The sequence below is a fragment of the Salvelinus namaycush genome, chromosome 17, assembly GCF_016432855.1.
Source record: "Salvelinus namaycush isolate Seneca chromosome 17, SaNama_1.0, whole genome shotgun sequence".
NCBI lineage: Eukaryota > Metazoa > Chordata > Actinopteri > Salmoniformes > Salmonidae > Salvelinus > Salvelinus namaycush.
The window spans coordinates 2,582,329-2,605,973 of NC_052323.1; the positions used below are offsets into that span (position 1 = coordinate 2,582,329).

Genomic DNA, 23,645 nt, shown 5'->3' on the forward strand with positions numbered 1-23,645 from the left:
AACGGAAGGACACATCGTAAATATTCTGGACCTTCGGTTCGGGGGTCATAGCTAGAAGGGATTCAGCTTTTGTCAAATTAACGACAGAAGTTGACATGTTTAGCATTTTAGCTAACCCTAACTATTTCCCCTAACCTGTTACGTTCATTCTCCTAACCCGCTACGAAAAAATCTAACGAATTTAACAAAAGATGAATTAAAGATTTTTATTAACTAAATCAAGATAGACCACCACCTGTCGTTTCTAATCGGAACAAATGCGTCATAGTGGGCAGAACAAGCAAGGAGATGGGCTGAGCCATGCACGAGCAAGCGACATCCTACAAGCCCGTTCTAGCATACATCTGCATATTTCCGTTAGGGAACGCCTACTCTGTGAAGTGCGCGTGTGCAATAACGCCTTTGCGCTCCTTCGAAACAAAGCGGTTTTTTTTTACAAAACATAGTCTATCTACTCTGTTCATAACCGATTCTAGTTTTGGGAACAGAAAACTGTACTGAGATCAAATGTTTCATCGATGAGAATTTTTTTAGAATGTCGACCAAAATCCATCTTCTCCCACTGGGCTTTCTCTCACTACCATATTTCCTCTCACTGTGGAAACGCTAAGGGGATTCTTCACATGCATTCAGCTGGTGAAATATCTGTTCCATCTGTGGCTGGATCCCTTCTAGCCATGACCCGGTTGGGGTTCGGCGAATGTTTGTCGCAAGTGACGTCACTTGCTGCCAATAAACTGCGAAACTGACGTGGAAGGACTATTTAATTGATAGATGAATTACATCTTATTGGATTTTTGTTTATCAAACATCAAGCAACATAATAGATTAAAAAGACTTGTCAAGGTAGAGAAGAAACACAGTGAGCGTGACCAACGAGGATGTTTAAAAAGTAGGTGTTGTGCATGATTTCCCTAGCAAGCTAGCATCGTTACCATGGGGACCGGCCCCAATCGCAACCTCAGATGGCTAGCTAGATAGTTAAGCAGCTAAATCAAATCAGATTTCATTGGTCACATACACATATTTAGTTAGCTAAATAAGCTAGTTCCGTGTGTGCACATCAACACCCACAAATTGTGCACTATATTCAAATGTAATATTGACAGTTTGTGGTTTACGTTACAGCTGGCCATGTAGTTAACTAAACAAATAACATTACCAAGTTTAGGCTTGCCAACTACATGACCATGTAACTAGCTTCTTGGCTAGTTAGCTAACTATTCAATGTTGTTAGTCTTCCACGTAGACTTTAAGTAAACTCTTGATCAGCTTTCAATTGAGTGAAGAGTCACACTAACATGAATGTGTTTCCATTTTCTCATTTTAGATTTGATGAGAAGGAAAATGTTTCCAACTGTATTCAGTTGAAGACCTCGGTAATCAAAGGCATCAAAAACCAGCTGTTGGACCAGTTTCCAGACATTGAGTCATGGCTCAACCATATCATGCCAAAAAAGGACCCTGTCAAAATAGTGAGATGGTAAGTCAAGAAGCAAACATTTTCTCCCCTTCTCAATTCAATTTGCTTTATTGGCATGACGTAACAATGTACATATTGCCAAAGCTTACTTTGGATACTTACTATATGAAAATAATAAGAATCAAAATTGTCAACGTGACAACAGTAACAACAATAACCAAGGGTCAAAATAACCATACATTGAACAATAACAATAAGCATACAGTAGAGGACATGTGCAGGTTGATTGGTCTGTTAGACACTGTCCCTCAACCTATGTCAGGCAGCAATGTAGTTCGCTGCCAACCCACAGCTCTGCGTCCTCCCCCAACAGGACGGGTAGCCTAATCTCATCAGAGAGGTCTTTGAAACCTTGAATAAGGGTTTCAAATTTGGGGAAATGACACTCAAATTGTTTTATATTTTTCACATTTTGTCAGGAAATGCAGCTCTGTCTCAGGTTCTGCTGTTGTGCAGTGGCTGCACAGCCTTTCCTCTACAGGGAGCCAGGTTTTCCTGTGTCTACCCTTCTCAATGGCAAAGCTGTGCTCACTGAGCCTGTACTTTGTCAAGGTTTTTCTAAGGTTTTGATCAGTAACCATGGTCAAATAGTTAGCCACGGTGTACTGTCGATTTAGGGCCAGATAGCACTGCATTTTGCTTAGCACTGCATTTTCTTAGCACTGCATTTTCTCAGTGGGTGTGTTTGAGAGCGTCAAATCCATTACACTTGCTGTACACGGTTTTAACACAGTTGCAGCCGATAGCAGTTTTCTAGTTTCCTTCTTCCATTATACACAGGTGTTTGGAGATGCTGGTTAGCTTATTAGAAACAGGTGGTCGCCTTTCTCTTCCATATGTGAAAATATGGCCATCTGGGATCAGTTTTAAAAAGGTGTATAGTAATATAACTTTTTTTTTAAATATATTTTTTTATAGATGATATGAAAGTAAAGTTCCAAAGGTTTACAAAACCATATTGCAAGTAATAACGTTTAGACAGCGTCGGGGCTGTTGTACACATTGGCCGTGCCGCATTGCATGCTTCGGCTGAGAACCCAAGAGGTCTGCGTATTGCCCCCCTTGGGTGAACGAGAGCAACTGTTGGACATGTTGTGTTTTGTGTTCCATCATCCAACCCACAGCCATGAACACATTGAAATCTTGACAGTGAATGGAGAATTGCTCTTCTTCAGACAAAGAGAAGGACCGTTCTACCCAACTCTCCGACTGCTGCATAAGTGTAAGACCTCTGCTCTCTTTGACGTGCAGGTACTGTGTCTGTGATTTGAATCCATTTGAAATCAATCACTTTTTGACAGCACCCCTTTTGATTTGAATGAAACTTACCATACATATTTGCCCATAGTAGAAGTGCTCAGGAAGTGACTTTATGCCAAAATGTTAACTTGAATGGGAAAATCTGTTTTAAAGTATACTGTCAATCCTCCTTAGGAAACCTATTGATCATAGAAATATAGATGATAGAATAAACATGTTAGCAGTTGATGTTACTCTTCAATAACACAGACCCCAAAGCAAATCAAGGGGAGAAAAATAGGTTTATTCAAAGAGGACAAATCATAGATGTTATGCGAGAGGTAGATGTTCATTCTCCCCTGTCCTCAGTGATTCTTCCACAGAACAAATAGACAGGATGTAATTTAATACCCCCCAAACCTAGCCTGCGGTTGACCAATTAGAATTCCTTGCAGTAAAATTGGGCCAATGGCCAGATTACAATTATCCTGTTTCAGACTCAATGTGTAGACCATTTGAACCAATGAAAACTTCACACACGTAGCTATGAGTCCAGGACTGACATTCCTACACATATTCTAAACAGATGAACTGAAAAACAACTATTTCCATTGATCGTTTATTCCCTATTGACCTCTAGTCCTCTGCGTTGTGTATTATCTTAAAATATTCTGACAGACATGAACACTTAAGTTGATATTTGACGGTGGGCGGACCCGCAGCCCTCTTTGTGGTAGTAATTAGAAGTTAAAATTTCAAATCAATTGACATTTCAATGGTGTACCAGCTAAATTGCAGTGGTCTGAAGGGATAAGTCCGTTCAATTAATTATATTTCTGTTTATGAAATGCACATTGTTATATTTGGTAACACATTTTCCTTGACTCCAACCCCATTCACTGCACTGAATGGATGTGGATGGGCAATGTCTACATAAGGGTGCAATTAAAAACTCTGACGAAGGCCTTGAGGCTGATACGTAAAGCGTAATACTAGCAAGAGCAGCGTGCAGGATCCTATTTTATCTCATATTATTGTAATGACACTCACCCTGTATTCAACTGCATGTTGTGTCTCAATCGAGGGCGGACACAACCTCAGATGATGTTAGGGTAGGGTCTAAGCTACAACACATGAATATGTACAACATATGCAAATAATATATATATATTTTTAAAGGAGTTATGTTTTTTTTTAGATCATTCATGTTTAAGGAAAATGTCAATTTCTGTGATTACATTTATTTTTTAAGGCTGTTATGAAATAGTTAGACAACCTTGTTTTGTAAGCTTTTAAATGTTATCAACTGTTTATTTTCCAGTGATGAAGACATGGATGTCTCATGGTATGGTGGGGTATGCAAAATGGGTCAACTTTGAGCACCTTTATCTCCTGAATGTTTTGGCATTCAGGTCTAAAAGTCACTTTCTGACCACTTCTTCCATGGCCAAACATGTATGGAAAGTTTTGATTAAATCAAAAGGGAGGCTGTCAAAAAAGTGAATTAATTCAAATGGATTTACCCTATGTGCTTTGTGTACTTGTACTGTTTGGTAAGTTGCTCTTTTCTTTCTGTTCGTATTTTACAGACCCCTTTATTCTTCCACACCAACAAGTAGACAAAGGGGCCATCAAGTTTGTCTTAAGTGGAGCCAATATCATGTGCCCTGGATTGACATCCCCAGGTGCCAAACTCTACCCCTCTGCCTCAGAAACAGTAGTTGTATCCTTCCTTTGACCGATATGCTGATCATGTACAGTGCCTTGAGAAAGTATTCATACACCTTGACTTATTCCACATTTTGTGTTACAGCCTGAATTCAAAATGGATTTAAATGCTTTTTTTTCTCAAATGTTTTGAAAATGAAATGGAGAAGTATCACATTTACGTAAGTATTCATACCCCTGAGTCAATGTGAGAATCACCTTTGGCAGTGATTACACCAGGATTGTTCAATATTTGCACATTCTTTTTAAACTTATTCAAGCTTTGTCAAGTTGGTTGTTGATCATTGCTAGACACCCATTTAAGTCTTGCCATAGATTTAAGTAGATTTAAGTCAAAATTGTTATTAGGCCACTCGGGAACATTCAATGTGATCTTGGTAAGCAACTCTAGTGTATATTTGGCATTGCTTTTTAGGTTATTGTCCTGCTGAAAGGTGAATTTTGTCACCCAGTGTCTGTTGGAAAGCAGACTGAACTAGGTTTTTCTCTAGGATTTTGTGCTTAGCTGTGCTTAGCTATATTCCATTTATTTGTATCCAAAATAAATCCCTTGTCCTTGCCGATGACAAGCATACTCATAACATGATGCAGCCACCACCATGCTTGAAAATATGAGGAGTGATACTCAGTGATGTGTTGTTGGATTTGCCCCAAACATAAAACATATTGCCCTTTGTGAGTCATTGGAAAATCTCCCTGGTCTTTGTGATTGAATCTGTGTTTGAAATCCACTGCTCGACTGAGGGACCTTACAGATAATTGTATGCGTGGGGTACAGAGATGAGGTAGTCATTCAAAAAGTCATATTGCACAAAGTGAGCCCATGCAACTTTTGTGACTTGTTAAGCACATTTTCACTCCTGAACTTATTTAGGCTTGCCATAACGAAGGGGTCGAATACTTAGACTCAAGACATTTCAGTTGAAAATAAAAAACAAAAACAGAATTCCATTTTGGGGGTACATTTTAAACACAACAAAATGTGGAAAAAGTCAAGGGGTGTGAATACTTTCTGAAGGCACTGTTTGTTCAGTACAACGTCTTACTTGGCCCGTTTTCTACATGGACGAGCCTTTAGGATCAGGCCCCGTCCATGTAATCATATTCATTATGGTCATGATGATGCTTTCAGAAACTCAGAGTTCCAGAGTTGGAAATAGCTTACTACTAGATCGGCCCTCAATAAATCTGAGTTCCAAGTGGGGAAACTCAGACTAGAATGTTAATACCCGAGTTTACGAGTTGTGACGTTTCTTCACTTACCTTTTAACTCTCGAACCAAAAGATTGTAAAACAAAGCCATTTTCAATGCAGTTTGACCCATACAGTATAGTACAGTGTATTCAGATCCCTTCCCTTTTTCCACATTTTGTTATGTTACAGCCTTATTCTAAAATGGATTAAATACATTTCTTCTACTCAATCTACACACCCCATAATGACTAACCAAAAACAGATGTAGAATTTTTAAAACAGATGCCTTACTTGCATAAGTATTCAAGACCCTTTGCTATGAGACTAGAAATTGAGCTCAGGTGCATCCTGTTTCCATTGATCATCCTTGATCTTTCTACAACTTGATTGCAGTCCACCTGTGGTAAATTCAATTGATTGGACATGATTTGGAAAGGCACACACCTGTCTATATAAGTTCCCACAGTTGACAGTGCATTTCAGAGGACAGTGTATGTTGCATTGATCTGATCTGTAATAGACTATGACAGTATAGTGTATAGTTCGGCAGCCCGGACATCTTTGGAAAGGCTAGCGATCATACAGGGGCAAGGACTCAGAATATGTAGTGGGGCGTTTCGGACGTCCCCAATGGCTGCATTACATGTGGAGATGGGGGATATGTCATTGCAGATTAGGAGACAGCAGCTGGCAATTCATTATTGGGTTAACCTACAGGGACATGGGGTGTCTCATCCTGCAAAAGGGATTTTACATGGGAACATGCGCGAAGACAGAATACGAGCTTTGGGTGGGTGGGTAATATCCAGGCGAAGGAGATGGGACTGTATAGAAGGGAGTTTAGTCCAATGGTAGCTATTCCTGTGAATCCACCATGGCTACTCCCACCTCCAGTAGTTGATCTAGAAGCGTTGGAGAGACTACAGAAAGATAGGGAGGGTGATCCATCTGATTTGTTTAAGAGACGTCTGGATACTGTGTATCAGGATTTTGTGGCCAAATACACAGATAGTTCCAAAGATCCAAAGACAGGACGTACTGGGTCAGCATTTGTAGTGAAAGAATGTGGGGTGGAAGTCAGGAAACGTATTACAGATCATCTGGCTGTATATATGGCGGAGCTGATGGCCATACTGTTGGTCTTGCAGTGGGTGGAGGAAGTCAAAGCAGATGGAGTAGTTATTTGCTCTGATTCATGTGCAGTGTTGATAAGTCTCCAAGTCCTTTAGGTCACGTAGCAGACAAGACCTGCTTTATGAGGTGCTACAAACCCATGGCAGGATTAGACAGATGGGTGTATAGGTAAGGTTTACTTTGGGTCCCAGCCCATGTGGGGATGGAGGGGAACGAGGCAGTTGATGTACTGGCTAAACAAGCACTTAGAAGTGGGAATGTTGATGTCGTGTCTTTGGCTTTGCCGGATTAATTGCTATGACATGCTATTCTATAAAATAATTTTCTCCGTAATTAATATTACCTGATTGAACTAATCATGTAAATGTAATTAACTAGAGAGGGACACCACTAAATAATATTTATAGAGCTGTTATCTTCCGAATAAACTCTTAAAGATTTAGTAATATTTTACATCCATAGCAGTCAACATTAATCGTCATATTATTCAGTCTCATCTGAAAGTTGTAAATCCTTGGTTATCTGCAAGAATCCTGGCTAACAAGTTGAATCAGCAATACAAAATTGGGTTTAATTATTTATTTACTAAATACCTAACTAATCACACAGAATCACACATACACAATTAAATCATAACTTGATTACAAATTGCCGTCATAAAGGAAAACGTCCCTAGCGGGCGGAAGATATGACAGCTTGTTACACAAAGGAAAGGGGCTGGGTTTTAGTGAAAGAGCGGGAGACTGGAACAGAGGCGAAGCTGTGCTATCGTAAATACAGTATCTTATGCATTCTAAATTACCGCCCATTTGGAAAAGGAAAATGCAATAAATATTTACTCTGAGCTGCGCTTCAGTAGGTTGGTGGTAGATGGAAGACCGTGTTGCCAAACCGAGTCCTCTGTCCTTTGAAGAATGTCTCTGGTGGTCACTGGATACGTTGTAGTAACGTCGTTGTGTAGTAGACGGGATACTCTGACTGTCCTTCCTAACCTGCGTTTGTAGCAGCTGTTGCTAACTCAACGGCTAGGAGGTATCACTTCTGTAGTGAATACGAGTTCAAAGTTCATACCATTCACAACCAAAGTTCATGCTGATGTTGGCTTAGTTCTGTAGTTATTATCTGAACCATTCTGACATGGGATCGTCACCCTCATCTCCTCGGAACAGAAGGTTATATTTTTGTCAATGGCTTTATATAGTGGAGGGAGAGGGGTGTGTCTGAAAAGTTTGTAACCCATGTCTCTTCACAGGGGCGGGCCCCTGGTTGAGCAGAGGCCCAAACTTATGAAAACCCAAATCTCTCATTTGGAAGCTAAAATTACATTTCATCTCTTCACAAATAATTTCATATTCAAACATTTCAATTAAACAACAATTCCATGTGAATCAGATACCTCTGATGTTTAGACTTTCCACAGTAGTTTATGTCATTCTATCATTGATGAGAATGTGTCAGAGGACAACCGAACTGACATAATATACCTTAAGTACCACCGCATATGTTCAGTTGGTCGGATTACCAGAATATAGTTCATTTCCCCCCAACTTCTGATGTTCCCAGAATCTCTATGTTAACCAAAGGGGCTTTCTAATGTCACATCAGTAGGGAAGAGGAACGGGGGAGGGGGGAAAGAGGTATTTATGACTGTCATAAACCTACCCCCAGGCCAACGTCATGACATTGATGTTGTAGTTACAATGAGCAAGGCAGAGGCAAAAAGCCTGATATGGACCGTGATGGTGCAGAGATGGCAGGAGCAGTGGAATAGAGATGCTAAGGGCAGGCATTTATTTCAAGTACAGAGGAAAGTCAGGGAGGAGAAGACTGTAGGAAGGGACAGAAGAAAGGAGGATATTTTTACAAGATTAAGGGTGGGACACAGCCAGTTGAATAAGTCCTTAAATGTGATACGAAAGCATCCAACAGTAAAGTGTGATTAATTGCCAGGAAACCGAGACGTGGAGCAGGTATTGCTACAGTGTGGGCAGTTTAGAGGGAAAGAGATCTAGTATGAGGGAGAAGGCGATACAGGAAATTAGTTTAAAGAGGTATATTGAGTAGAACGTCATTAGATATAGTCTCAGATATTTAATATTTTTTAAGAGCAACAAGGCTGGCAGGTAGGATTTAGTTTCTCCCGGTCTCTGGCCCACACTCCAGTACAGTAGGTGGCGGTAATGCACCAAAACATTTCTGCAGCATCGAAGGTCCCCAAGAACACACTTCATTCTTAAATGGAAGAAGTTTGGATCCACCAAGACTCTTCCTAGAGCTGGTCGCCCTGACAAACTGAGCAATCGGGGTTGAAGGGCCTTGGTCAGGGAGGTGACCAAGAACCTGATGGTTACTCTGACAGAGCTCCAGAGTTCCTCTGTGGAAATGGGTGAAACTTCCAGAAAGACAACCATCTATGCAGCACTCCACCAATCAGGCCTTTATGGTAGAGTGGTCAGACGGAAGCCACTCCTCAGTAAAAGGCACATGACAGCCCACTTGGAGTTTGCCAAAGGCACCTAAAGACTCTCAGACCATGAGAAACAAGATTCTCTGGTCTGATGAAACCAAGATTGAACACTTTGGCCTGAATGCCAAGCGACACGTCTTGAGGAAACCTGGCACCATCCCTACGGTGAAGCATGGTGGTGGCAGCATGCTGTGGGGATGTTTTTCAGCGGCAGGGACTGGGAGACTAGTCAGGATCGAGGGGAAAAATGAACGGAGCAAAGTACAGAGATCCTTGATGAAATCCTGCTCCCGACTAGGGCAAAGGTTCACCTTCCAACAGGACAACGACCCTAAGCACATAGCCAAGACAACGCAGGAGTGGCTTCGGGACAAGTCTCTGAATGTACTTAAGTGGCCCAGCCAGAGCCCAGACTTGAACCTGATCGAACATCTCTGGAGAGACCTGAAAATAGCTGTGCAGCGACCATCCAACCTGACAGAGCTTGAGGATCTGCAGAGAACAATGGGAGAAACTCCCCAAATACAGGTGTGCCAAGCTTGAAGCGTCATACCCAAGAAGACTTGAGGCTGTAATCGCTGCCAAAGGTGCTTCAGCAAAGTACTGAGTAAAGGGTCTGAATAATTATGTAAATGTTTATTTTTAATACATTTCGAAAAATGCCGAAACCTGTTTTTGTTTTGTCATTATGGGGTATTGTGTGTAGCTTGAAAGGGGGGGGGGGGGGGGGGGGGGTTTAATCCATTATAGAACAAGGCTGTAACATAACAAAATGTGGAAAAAATCTAGGTCTGAATATTTCCCGAATGCACTGTTTTGACACATTGTCAATGTAAGCAAGCAAAGTAATTTATTAATAGCTACATTAATCTTACTGGTTGAAAAGCACTAATGCATTCATGTCTTAGTTATGACTCACCAACTGGGAGTTAACGAGTTCCTGAAAACCTTCCGAAAGCACCATTATGTCAGCCTGTAATTGTCATACACCAACATTGGTGTTTTGACACTTCCTGTTGGTATCAAGTGCATGTGAGGTGGTGTTTCCTTGACAATTGGTTTCAGGCCATAATGGCGGAGAGCAAGCAATATGCGCTTTGTGTCGGAGTCATGAAGATGTCTGCAGAAAACATGTAATTATCAAATTACTTTTCCTATTTACACCACAGAAATGTACTTGTACACATACACTACATCACCAAAAGTATGTGGACACCCCTTCAAATTAGTGGATTTGGCTATTTCAGCAACACCAGTTGCTGACAGTATCAAATCGAGCACACAGCCATGCAATCTCCATAGACAAACATTGGCAGTAAAATGACCTTACTGAAGAGCTCAGTGACTTTCAACATGGCACCGTCATAGGATGCCACCTTTCCAACAAGTCAGTTTGTCAAATTTTTGACCTTGTAGAGTGGCCCGGTCAACTGTAAGTGCTGCTGTTGTGAAGTGGAAACGTCTAGGAGCAACAACGGCTCAGCCATGAAGTGACAAGCTCACAGAATGGGACCGCCGAGTGCTGAAGCGCATAAAAATTGTCTGGCCTCGATTGCAACACTCACTATCGAGTTCCAAACTGCCTCTGGAAGCAATGTCAGCAAAATAACTGTTCGTTGGGAGCTTCATAAAATGGGTTTCCATGGTCGAGCAGCCGCACACAAGCCTAACACGGAACCCAAACCGGCTGCGCGCGTGCGCTATCGTGCATACATTTATTTTGTCCCCCTACACCAAATGCAATCACGACACGCAGGTTAAAATATCAAAACAAACTCTGAACCAGTTACATTAATTTGGGGACAGGTCGAAAGCATTAAACATCTATGGCAATTTAGCTAGTTAGCTTGCACTTGCTAGCTAATTTGTCCTATTTAGCTAGCTTGCTGTTGCTAGCTAATTTGTCCTGGGATAAAAACATTGAGTTGTTATTTTACCTGAAATCCACAAGGTCCGACAATTAATCCACACATAAACCGACCAACCGAATCGTTTCTAGTCATCTTTCCTCATCTTTCCTCCGTCTAAGCTTTTTCATCTTTGAACTTATATGATGATCGGCATCTAAACTTTCATAGTATTACCACAACGACCGGCAACACAGTTCGTCTTTCAATCACCCACGTGGGTATAACCAATGAGGAGATGGCACGTGGGTACCTGCTTCTATAAACCAATGAGGAGATTGGAGAGGCAGGACTTTCAGCGCGATCTGCGTCAGAAATAGAAAGGAGTTTTGGCAACGCAGACGCTCGTTGGCGCAATAATTGAATAACATGGATCTCAAAATTTATTTTGCGACGCACGCGACGTGTCCGGTCTGGTCAGCATGTAAGATCACAATGCGCAATGCCATGTGTCGGCTGGAGTGGTGTATAGCTCGCCGCCATTGGACTCTGAAGCAGGGGAAAGACGTTCTCTGGAGTTATGAATCATGCTTCACCATCCGGCAGTCCGACGGACGAATCTGGGTTTGGTGGATGCAAGGATAACACTACCTGCCCGAATGCATAGTGCCAACTGTAAAGTTTGGCGGAGGAGTACTAATTGTCTGTGGCTGTTTTTCATGGTTTGGGCTAGGTCCCTTTAGTTCCAGTGAAGGGAAATCTTAACAATACAGCATACAATGACACGATTCTGTGCTTCCAACTTTGTGGCAACAGTTTGGGGAAGGCCCTTTCCTGTTTCAGCATGACAATGTAGTGGAAGCCTTCCCAGAAGAGTGGAGGCTGTAATAGCCAATGTTCTCTCTAAGCTGCGCATGCGCAGCAGCCCGGAGACTACCGCGCAGCTCCTCCGGGACTGCAGAACAGAAATATCAGCCCACAGAGAGAAGCTCGAGATTGAACTTCAAACGATAAAGCCTTGTGTTCCTATTTTATTAGTTTTGGGCTGTTGGCGGTAGATGCACCCGATTCAGCTGCCCTGCGTGCCGAGTAGGCAAACTATTGCCATTTTGAACAATTTAATGTGTCTAAGGGTACAAACTCTGCATTCCCGGCAGGCCCAGAGAGCAAATCAAGTGTACTATAGGTCTACCGCTGGCCAATCGGATGGCTCAGAATACCGTGTCTGCAGTAACGTAGCAGGCATAAAAGAAAGAAATTTTAAAACCATGACTAGAGAGAGACTGTCAACGAATACAGCATAGATATGTTTATTTTATGAGGGAGTTCATGTTTAAGTTCTTACTCAGCACTGTGAACACTTTGTATTCAACATTATTATAAGTCATAAGATGCGCGTTCTTCCTATTTCCACTCAGCGCCACAAACGCTGCAGCAGTAATGAATGCGTAGGAAAGTATCTATAGGCTTGCGTTATTTTTTGTTATTATTAGCAGCTTGGATCTTTTTTATATCGAGGAATATTTCACTTTCTCTGGTCATAGGAGAAACAACATGATTTGGCCATGATGCAGAAATAATGCAGTGACTCGAGTTTCGCCATCTGGAAGACGGTGTCCCTTTATTGGTCTGTGGAGGAAAGGGAGAGGGTGTTGATAGGCGGACCCCTAGTCTGCTGCTCTCTCCCTCCGTTGAGACTGACCATGAGATGCAGGCACCATCAGCCCAGTAAAATAAAATGATTTAAATGTATGCTCATTCAGCTGTGCTTCACAAGTAATACAACAACGGATCTATTACCGGTGTGATCATATAGCCTACCTCAAATTTAGAAATATAATTGGAGAAAAAAAAACGATGCATTGGTTGGGCAATTCAAGCAAAGCCTATATGCAGTGATAATGTATTGGGCCTTTAGCTTACTGCACAAACCTCATTGCTACAGTACTGTTTTAATTGGTTAATGTTGCATAGGCTTATGTTTAAGTCATGTTAAAAGCTGTAGACCTCTGCTTGCATTTTGACTCAAAAGTGATCTTGACTCAAAAGGTTGGTGACCACTGTTCTAGAGTTTTCCCTGTTAACATTATCAATGTTTCCCTGCAACATACTGAAACAAAATGAACTATGCAATAGATTTTGTAGGCAGAAAGCATTTGGAGTAGGATTCTATTGCATTGACTTCAGCCCGTACTCTATACAGACCAGTGCTCCACCAGTGCTCCATAAACAATCGGAGCTGCGGTAGGCCTATATGCAAATAGACCATTGCCATATAATGATCTGTGGAAAACGCTGCGCACTGCTGCTCATGCTCCAGGTGATTTTATTTACAACACAACACTTCATCAGGCATCCACGAAGACCTACGGGTCGAAACGTTGTGTTGTAAATAAAATCACCTGGAGCATGAGCAGCAGTGTGCAGCTTTTTCCTTTCTGTTTTCCATGACTTTGCCTACAACTCCAGCACCTGCTGTAAGTGCCTGGATGTGCGTTTGTTCTTCAGCTTTCATATATGGATCTGTGCCATTCACTATGAACTGGACTGTGTTAAGGCTAACGTATGAGCGGTGCGAGTTTTGAGATTAAAGCTAGAGCTGCATGTAGCCACGTGTGGACATTTCGTTCATATGTTATTAGCCCTGTTATAGATAAATTGTAGTCAGCAATAGGGGAGTGATTGCTTCCTACAAGAGCACAAAGCGAATATATTTCTAGACATCTTTGAAAAGCGAGTCAGGTAAAATCTTTTTTTTTTTAGTCTCAATGGGGCAGTGTTGTAATTTGACACAGTTTATTTTAAGCCTAAATAACTAACAGGCAGATGGTAGCATAATTGTTCTGATTCTCTGTAATAATGGTATGGGAATAATAATGCATTTTATTTTGTAAAGTGGTTTCTTGCATAAAACAACACAACATTTTCAGTCACCTTATCTGAAGGACAAGTGGATAGACAGGGTAATGTTAGGCACATTTCCCCCCCAAAAGTCTCATGGAATGTAAACCTACATTGAACACCACACATTGGCTGAATGATAGAACAGCTATTTCCTTGTTAAAATGTTATGGAATACATTTTCTCTGTTGTTTTAGGCCACTCTGGTAGGCCTACATTATGATAAAATAGCCACAGTACATCACCATTGTTAAAACTGTAATTTAAAGTGGGTACAGCCTCAGTGTTCACAGTCAACACGTGCTGGAAGTTGCACTGAATTTTCACAACGTTCAATTTGGGCTCAGCAGACCTGAAATTTGCTCAATGCTGAAAAAATTAAAGGGAACATTTATTTAAGTAGCAAAGGGGGGACCAACTTCATATTTATTAATGCCCATGATTTTGGCACGAGATGTTAGAAAATAAGGTGTCCACTTTTGGTTATGTGTACTTGTATATACTACAGTACGTGTATAAACTTTCCTGACGCTCATTCCGCTTCACTTTTTGTGAACAGAGAGAAAGTCAACAAGGGAGTAGGAGTTGAAAATGTTCATTATCTTAATGACGGACTGTGGCACATGAAGACGTATAAGTGAGATGTCATTACCCACCCCCTGGACAACATGGAGCTCTTGACAGCGAGGCTGCCAGTCAATTGTTTACACCAACGGACTTAGTTGCGTAACTAGCTGGAGGCTTTGAACCAACCTCCAATTGATGCACAAATAAAAACCTGCATTTAAAGTTATTTTCCATTCTTTTGCACTGCCTTTACATTTCATGGTTTCTTTGCTAAAGTTCTTGGGACTCACTTGCTACCAGGTGAAAAACATCTGAAATGGATTGTAGATCATAGTGCCATGTATATGCTGTTACATGTATTTATGACATGAAATCAATAAAGAATACTCTGGTGAGTTGGAGGCTAAAGAAAAAAGAATTCAGATTTTTTTAGGGGGGTCAGGTACATTCTCTCTTTGCAGTGAACATTTAATTGCCAAAGTTTTGGCACGCATGGCCTTCATTAGGTGTATGTATTTATGAAAACTAAAGTAATCTAGCAGACACTTCCATATGCCAGGATGTACAATGATGCTTGATGGGGCATGAATACAGACAGGCATCACTGGTAAACATTCGAAAAGAATGTCACATTCACAGTTTAATGAAATCATTTTTTATAAATGGCAACTCGAGTTGAGGATAGTTTGTTTGGAGCTCTGTGGGAGAATCAATTGTTTTTGCTCGGCGACTACGTTTTCTTCTCACCATGGAAACAAAACAATAATCAATATGAAGGTACACGGAGAACAAGTATAGCCTACATAAAAATACTCAAACGACAGTTGGGCTAGGGGTACAATAACACATAACATAAAGACCTTAAGGGATTTACAGTGCATTTGGAAATTATTCAGACCCCTTGACTTTCTACATTTTGTTACATTGTAGCCTTATTCTAAAATTGATTAAATTGTTTCCCCATAATGCCAATGGAAAAGCAGTTTAGACATTTTTGCAACAAAAAAAAATCAAATTTACATAAGTATGTTTGTTTAAGCACTTTTGGCAGCGATTACAGCCTCAAGTCTTCTTGGGTATGACGCTACAAGCTTGGCACACCTGTATTTGGGGAGTTTCTCCCATTCTTCTCTGCAGATCCTCTCAAGCTTTGTCAGGTTGGATGGGGAGCGTCGCTGCACAGCTGTTTTCAGGTCTCTCCAGAGATGTTCGATCGGATTCAAGTCCGGGCTCTGGCTGGGCCACTCAAGAACATTCAGAGACTTGTCCAGAAGCCACTCCTGCGTTGTCCTGTTGGAAGGTGAATCTTCACCCCAGTCTGAGGTCCTGAGCGCTCTGGAGCAGGTTTTCATCTAGGATCTCTGTACTTTGCTCTGTTCGGCTTTCCCTCGATCCTGACTAGTCTCCCAGTCCCTGAAAACATGATGCTGCCACCACCATGCTTCACCGTAGGGATGCTACCAGGTTTCCTCCAGAGGTGACGCTTGGCATTCAAGCCAAAGAGTTACATTTTGATTTCATCAGACCAGAGAATCTTGTTTCTCATGGTCAGAGTCCTTTAGGTGCCGTTTGGCAAACTCCAAGCGGGCTGTCATGTGCCTTTTACTGAGGAGTGGCTTCCGTCTGGCCACTACCATAAAGGCCTGATTGGTGGAGTGCTGCAAAGAGGGTTGACCTTCTGGAAGGTTCTCCCATCTCCACAGAGGAACTCTGGAGCTCTGTCAGAGTGACCATCGGGTACTTGGTCACCTCCCTGACCAAGGCCCTTCTCCCCTGTTCTTGGGGACCGTCAATGCTGCAGACATTTTTTGGTACCCTTCCCCACACAATCCTGTCTCGGAGCTCTACGGACAATTCCTTCGACCTCATGGCATGGTTTTTGCTCTGACATGCACTGTCAATTATGGGACCGTATAAAGACAAGTGTGTGCCTTTCCAAATCATGTCAAATCAATTGAATTTACAAAAGGTGGACTCCAAGTGGTAGAAACATCAAGGATGATCAATAGAAACAGGATGCGCCTGAGCTCAATTTTGAGTCTCATAGCAAAGGGTCTGAATACTTATGTAAATAAGGTATCCGTTTTTTTTTTTTATAGTTTTGCAAAAATGTCTAAACCTGCTTGTTGCTTTGCCATTATGAGGTATTGTGTGTAGATTGAGGAACATTTTGTATTCAATCCTTTTTAGAATAAGTCTAACGTAACCAAATGTAGAAAAAGTCAAGAATACTTTTCCCAATGCACTGTACATTTATAATTCTAACCTCTTTTTGGTTGGTAGAGTATTTTTCTTAAAATACTGTTCAATTTCCTTTTGTAAGGTAAGAAACAGTTGTTGTTTTTTTAAAATTGAAAATGCAAAAATTAATTACATAAAATTGTTTTCAATTATTTTTTATTGTAGGTAAAGAAACCAAGCAGTACATATCTGCATAATATAAATATAAGATCAATTATAAATCTACTGATGTCTTGCCACAGAGTCTTTACCATGAATACAATGCCCAAAAAATACATAACACTGTTTCTGGGTGGTCGTTACAAAAGGTACAATAACATCCAAACCTATGAAACGATTACAATACGGCATGACATAAGGTATAGATATAACATCCTGTTGAAACAAGGCACATATAGCTCTATTGTTGTATGGTCCAAAAGAAAAACAAATCTTTCCTACTGATGAATCAACAGGGGCAATAGAAGATATGCTCTGAGGGTCAGGTCTTGACACATTCCTGAATAATAAATCAACACCTGAGGAATGGCATCTAAAATGTTTGCAAAATCTTTAGGTGTTACAGTGATCAGAAATCCTCATAATTAAGTAAAAAATCCTCTGCATTTACAAGTTGGCTCACCAATAGAATATTTCGGAACAAATATTCTAAAAACAAAGATGTATTTTTATACAGGGTTAAAAATGTAGAAAGCCTCGACTTCTGATCCTTAGTATGGTTATGCCTAAATATGTAAGTTCTTTCACTGGAATACCCTAATATGAGGGTGTCACACAATCTTTGACAGCCATGAGTGTGCATTTATTAATGTTAAGACTTAGACCAGATGCTTTGGAAAAGGATTCTATCACAATGATTGATATGGGAATCTGACTGGCATCTTTCAAAAATAGTGTAGTATCGTGCTAGTAGTTATAGTTAGTTATTTAGTAGCTGGCTATAGTCATTTACCAGCTATGGAAATACGTTGTACAGGACTTATTCACTTTTATTTTCATTCAATTTCACTTATAATTCACTTTGGTTTTAGAAGTGTGACCTGGCGGGGGTCTGGGTGTCCTCCCCCAGATTTTTTGGGGGGCAACTAAAGCTAATTTCCTGCATTTTTACACAATCCAATATGTTGTCTCCATTTAGAACAAAAAGTAAGCAAAAATACCCACTGTCATCAAGCTAGGTAAGAGATCATTATTAAAAATGTTTAAGTGATTAATAAAACTGAACTAGGTAAAAGGTCATTCAATAACAAATAGTGTTGCACCGTTAACCAGTAGCCGAACAAATGAACCACTCTTGAAAAAATACAAAGACTTCATTGTCTTTATTAAGACATCCTCTATATCAAATTTCAACCAGACCAACCAGCCAGCCCGAGCCATCTGTAAGCCCAATCTCCACCAGTCTAGTCAATAACTAAATTCTCTCCCAACACAATTTCCTTCCCAGTTCACACCTTGATTTCTTTCTTTTTTTAATTCCCAAGGGAAAGGTTTGGGGAAAAAACACAAAACAAACACATACACCTCAAATATATATCAACACACAGAAACTGCAAATCCTCCATATAATTAATCTCATAGGACTAATGGTAGTGTAGAGCTCTTTTTAGTTGCATACAATATAACTGTGTCGACCTCATTCTGTCCCTAGGGGTCTAACACCCTACAGCTCCCCAACCCAACACCCCACCCCTGCTTTAGGATCTTAGTTAAACATTCATTATTGGTTTTGGGTGTGTTAGGCCAATGCCAGAGTGACAACCCACAGGACGGAAGACCACCAGGGCCAGGACTGAGCAGCCCAGCAGCTAGGGATTGCCTAAATGGGCATCTCCCCTGACGTGAGCACGTTTTCAATACATATATCTTTAGTCATACTGTATTTCATATAAGGCATCCAGACCTTATGGAAGTTGCCCAATATACCCTTAATCTAGTAATACATAACTTGACATTGCGGGAGGATAACCAACCTTCCAATTAATTGCAATGCATTTCTTAGCCGATTTAAATGCTTGGTTACACAGTTTCTTTAGATAACAGTCTCCAGTATCAACATTTCCAAGCAAACAAAACAAGGAGAAGGGAGATTCTGTAGACATGCTGAGATAAAAGAACACACTATTTGGCAGAATTTAGCCAGCCTTCATAAGACCAAAACATATGCAAATAACACCCTTTTGTGTTTTACACCTCTGGCAGAGGAATGACATTTCTGAGTGCATGGAATTCAGTTTCACTGGCATATAGTACGTTCTATGGATGGCCTTAAACTGCAGTCATTTATGTCTGAGATGATACGAAGACGACTGGACATTCAAACACATCTGTATCCATTCATCATCATCAATAGCTTCTAACAGGTCTTCCTCACATCTTTGTTTTACATGTTTTGTGTCATCAATAAAAGCTTCTATCAACCCTTGATGCAGTTTGGAAATCAACTTTGGAGGTTTGTCAGACTGCCTTAAAATAGCATCTGGCTTGTCCTTGTCCAGTGTTTACTGCACATAGAGAATAAAGTGTTGTATCTGGAAAACTGTATCTCACCTCTGTCACAGACTGGTCTTCGCTAACTGCCTGACCCTGCTGAGACACCTGTCACCATCTGATACTCCTAAAATGAGGCATGACAAGGAATTACCTTGGTGTACATTTATACATCACATTATCCAAGAATAGAACCAATGGTTGAATAATTGAAATAACCATTATTCCCAGATCCCAGACTGTAGCTTTAAACTTAATCCACTGTCCTGTAGCTACTGTAGGTCTACCCATCAATTCAAGATGGAACTTTGTATCATTCACTGATATTGTTAATATACTGCAAAATTCACCTGAGCTCTGTTGACTGGTCTTCCCTGGCTGTCTGAGCATGCTGAGACCCCAGTCACCATCTGATCCTGCTAAGGCATGATGAGCATAGTTTTGTGTACTGACTGCACAAGAGGGCTGCATTCCCGTGGGATGCTTGTGTAACAGGGTTGGTTATGTTTCCACTTGCCTCTAAAGAAAGGTGTGTTTAATGTTCAAGCATTATTGCACTCTCCTTACAGACTTATCCTTCTCCGCTGTGCAATCCGGTTTCTGAGCTGGTCATGGGTGCACCTCAGCCACGCTCAAGGTACTAAACGATATCATAACCGCCATCGATAAAAGACAGTACTGTGCAGCCGTCTTCATCGACCTGGCCAAGGCTTTCGACTCTGTCAATCACCGTATTCTTATCGGCAGACTCAACAGCCTTGGTTTCTCAAATGACTGCCTCGCCTGGTTCACCAACTACTTCGCATACAGACTTAAGTGTGTCAAATCGGAGGGCCTGTTGTCCGGATCTCTGGCAGTCTCTATAGGGGTACCACAGGGTTCAATTCTCGGGCCGACTCTTTTCTCTGTATATATCAACGATGTCGCTCTTGCTGCGGGTGATTCCCTGATCCACCTCTACGCAGAGGACACCATTCTGTATACATCTGGCCCTTCTTTGGACACTGTGTTAACTAACCTCCAAACGAGCTTCAATGCCATACAACACTCCTTCCGTGGCCTCCAACAGCTCTTAAACGCTAGTAAAACCAAATGCATGCCTTTCAACCGTTCGCTGCCCGCACCCGCCCGCCCGACTAGCATCACTACTCTGGACGGTTCTGACCTAGAATATGTGGACAACTACAAATACCTAGTTGTCTGGCTAGACTGTAAACTCCTTCCAGACTCATATCAAACATCTCCAATCCAAAATCAAATCTAGAATAGGCTTAATATTTTGCAAAAAAGCGTCCTTCACTCACGCAGCCAAACTTACTCTAGTAAAACTGACTATCCTACCGATCCTCGACTTCGGCGATGTCATCTACAAAATAGCTTCCAATACTCTACTCAGCAAACTGGATGCAGTCTATCACAGTGCCATCCGTTTTGTTACCAAAGCCCCTTATACCACCCACCACTGCGACCTATATGCTCTAGTCGGCTGGCCCTCGCTACATATTCGTTGCCAGACCCACTGGCTCCAGGTCCTCTATAAGTCTATGCTAGGTAAAGCTCCGCCTTACCTCAGCTCACTGGTCACGATAACATCACCCACCCGTAGCACGCACTCCAGCAGGTACATCTCACTGGCCATCCCCAAAGCCAGCACCTCCTATGGCTGCCTTTCCTTACAGTTCTCTGCTGCCAGTGACTGGAACGAATTGCAAAAATCGCTGAAGCTGGAGACTTACATTTCCCTCACTAACTTTAAACATCAGCTATCTGAGCAGCTAACCGATCGCTGCAGCTGTACATAGTTCATCTGTAAATAGCCCACCCAATCTACCTACCTCATCCCCATATTGTTTTTATTTACTTTTCTGCTCTTTTGCACACCAGTATCACTACTTGCACATCATCATCTGCTCATCTATCACTCCAGTGTTAATCTGCTAAATTGTAATTACTTCGCTACTATGGCCTATTTATTGCCTTACCTCTTCACGCCATTTGCACACACTGTATATAGACTTTCTTTTCTTCTATTGTGTTATTGACTGTACGCTTGCTTATTCCATGTGTAACTCTGTGTTGTTGTTTGTGTCACACTGCTTTGCTTTATCTTGGCCAGGTCGCAGTTGTAAATGAGAACTTGTTCTCAACTGGCCTACCTGGTTAAATAAAGGTGAATTCTTTTTTTTTTACTTTAAAAATCGGTTGGTTCAATTCCGATGACAATAAGGCATGTTGTTATTGGCCCGCTTGCAGAAAGGGGGAGATCGCGAACGTCAGGTCTCCCCATTATGAAAATGTGATGCAAGGGGTAGGTCACGTTCTGAATACTATTTTATATTTTTATATTTTACAATGTGTACAAGTTTGCTGTACATTGCTGATTTATACATATGGTAACTGTTAGGGATTGAGGGGCTTTCTGGGATGTGCTTTGGTATATGATTGCTGTATATAAGTGTGTTAGCTAGCATGCACCGATGTAATGGTCACATAAACTCACTGCTAACACAGTTGCTTTCATGCTACAGATTTTACCATCGACAGCCATCAACATCATTAAGCCCTGCACAACTAATGTGCTGTTTCCTATTTAACAACAGGTATTTACACATGTTATATTTTGTATTGTATTTTTGTATTTTGTTTATGCCCCAGTATGAAAATGTGATTCAAGGTATTTTACCATCGACAGCCATCAATCTCTAAATCCTGCACAACTATCGTGCTGTTTCCTATTCAACAACAGATAATAAATCATGTTCAACTGGGACCACTGGCTGGGGTGATTTATTTGGACAAAACACAACGCAAGGAGAGTACGATTAACATCTGTTACCCTTGCAGGACCTGCGTTTCATGCTACCGGCAGTCAGACAGACGATTTTGGGATAAAACATTTTTTGGTGTCCACAGATTATTTGGAAACTATCCTCTTTCTGCATTGTATGCGTTGGCCTACCTATTGTATTAAAAGCTTTTTTTTTTTGCATTATTCACACACAGAATTGGCAGCTTCAACTTCAGTAGCCTACCTCTCCTAGTTGGGCGTGAGAGTTCAAGTGCGCCTAGTATGTGTGATCTCTTTGAAATAGAGTAGGTTGCCTATATGGATGGAGAATCACGTGGCAGTTAACTTGAATATGAAATTAACGTAAATATGATTAGACTGTAGTTTACTACTGTGTCTGTATATAAATATTGATAATGGAAAGAAGTGGAGGGCGCTCAAACAACGTGAGTTGAAGTGCAATCAAAAAATGTAATTGTGCCCACTTAACCTTAGACCATTGTGCCACTCGGGAGGCCCCACAATCAATTTGCAAAAATAGATAAGATTCTGCAACCATGGAGAGGTAAATACTTGTCTATTTTTGGAAAAATCACATTGATTAACTATTTGGTCCTATCACAGTTTACTTACTTACTAATGTGTAATGATGTGTGCTGAGAGTCGGGAAGCAAGTTCATGGAGTGAGAGTTTTAATAAATAAATGAAACAAGACACACGGACAACACAGACAGGAAACAGAAACAATGACGCCTGGGGAAGGAACCAAAGGGAGTGACATATATAGGGAAGGAATAATTCAGACATAACTGTAAGGAATAAGTCATTGTTCTACCCCAGTTGGCATGAGAGGAATATTGACTTTGTTCTTGATATTTCCGACAACAAGGGTAATATTCTCACATATGAACAATTTATAACATTGAAAGAGTTTCCAATACCTTTCAGAGAGTTTATTTCTGTGATCAAAGCCGTTCCCAGTGGTCTAACTACACTTATGAAAAGTCATCTTAATTTTGGGAATGATCACAAAGTTTATCCAGAACTCAGATTGGAAGGCGTGGGCTTACTTGAGAGATCTTGTTGTAATAAATATATAAGACAAATTCTTCATTCACAAAACCAACTTACACCGAGAGGAAAGTTTTTCTGGAACATGCTTATTCCTGACATTGTCTGGAAAAATGCATGGTTAAGGCCTTACAAATACTGTATACCAAACAAAGTTAAGGAAGTGCACTTCAACATTTTACATAAGATATATCCATGTAATTCTATGATTTCCAAATTTGTGGCTATTGATGATATCTGCGTTTTCTGTGAAAAAGAAGGTGAAAATCTGTCTCACTTGTTTATTTAATGTAAATTTGTGTCAGAATTTTGGGAAAACCTTGCAAAGTACTTATTTACCATTATAAACACTGCCTATATTTTTAACATAAAATATATAATATGTTACTATTGCAATGATAACAAAACCACTGAAATGATTGTTAATTTTTATATTCTTGTTGCCAAATACTTTATACACAAACAAAGACTCCAAAATTCTATACCAAATTTTCT

At 40.8% G+C, this 23,645-nt stretch overlaps 1 protein-coding gene across 1 annotated transcript; it reads left to right on the forward strand.

Annotated features, from left to right (window-relative positions):
- The first annotated feature begins 419 nt into the window (after window positions 1–419).
- Window positions 420–14,978, forward strand: mcts1 (MCTS1 re-initiation and release factor). Its single transcript, XM_039011761.1, has 6 exons — window positions 420–892; window positions 1,331–1,483; window positions 2,608–2,705; window positions 4,312–4,445; window positions 10,311–10,378; window positions 14,553–14,978. The coding sequence occupies exons 1-6, from the start codon at window positions 882–884 to the stop codon at window positions 14,632–14,634; spliced, it is 546 nt and encodes a 181-aa protein (XP_038867689.1). The 5' UTR covers window positions 420–881; the 3' UTR covers window positions 14,635–14,978.
- The last annotated feature ends 8,667 nt before the right edge of the window (window positions 14,979–23,645 follow it).

Bases quoted from the DNA above. Each gene is read 5' to 3' on its own strand.
- mcts1 (XM_039011761.1), top strand. The intron at 1,484-2,607 runs GTAAGTCAAGAA...TCCAACCCACAG, and splicing joins CCTGTCAAAATAGTGAGATG to CCATGAACACATTGAAATCT. The intron at 2,706-4,311 runs GTAAGACCTCTG...CGTATTTTACAG, and splicing joins TCTCCGACTGCTGCATAAGT to ACCCCTTTATTCTTCCACAC.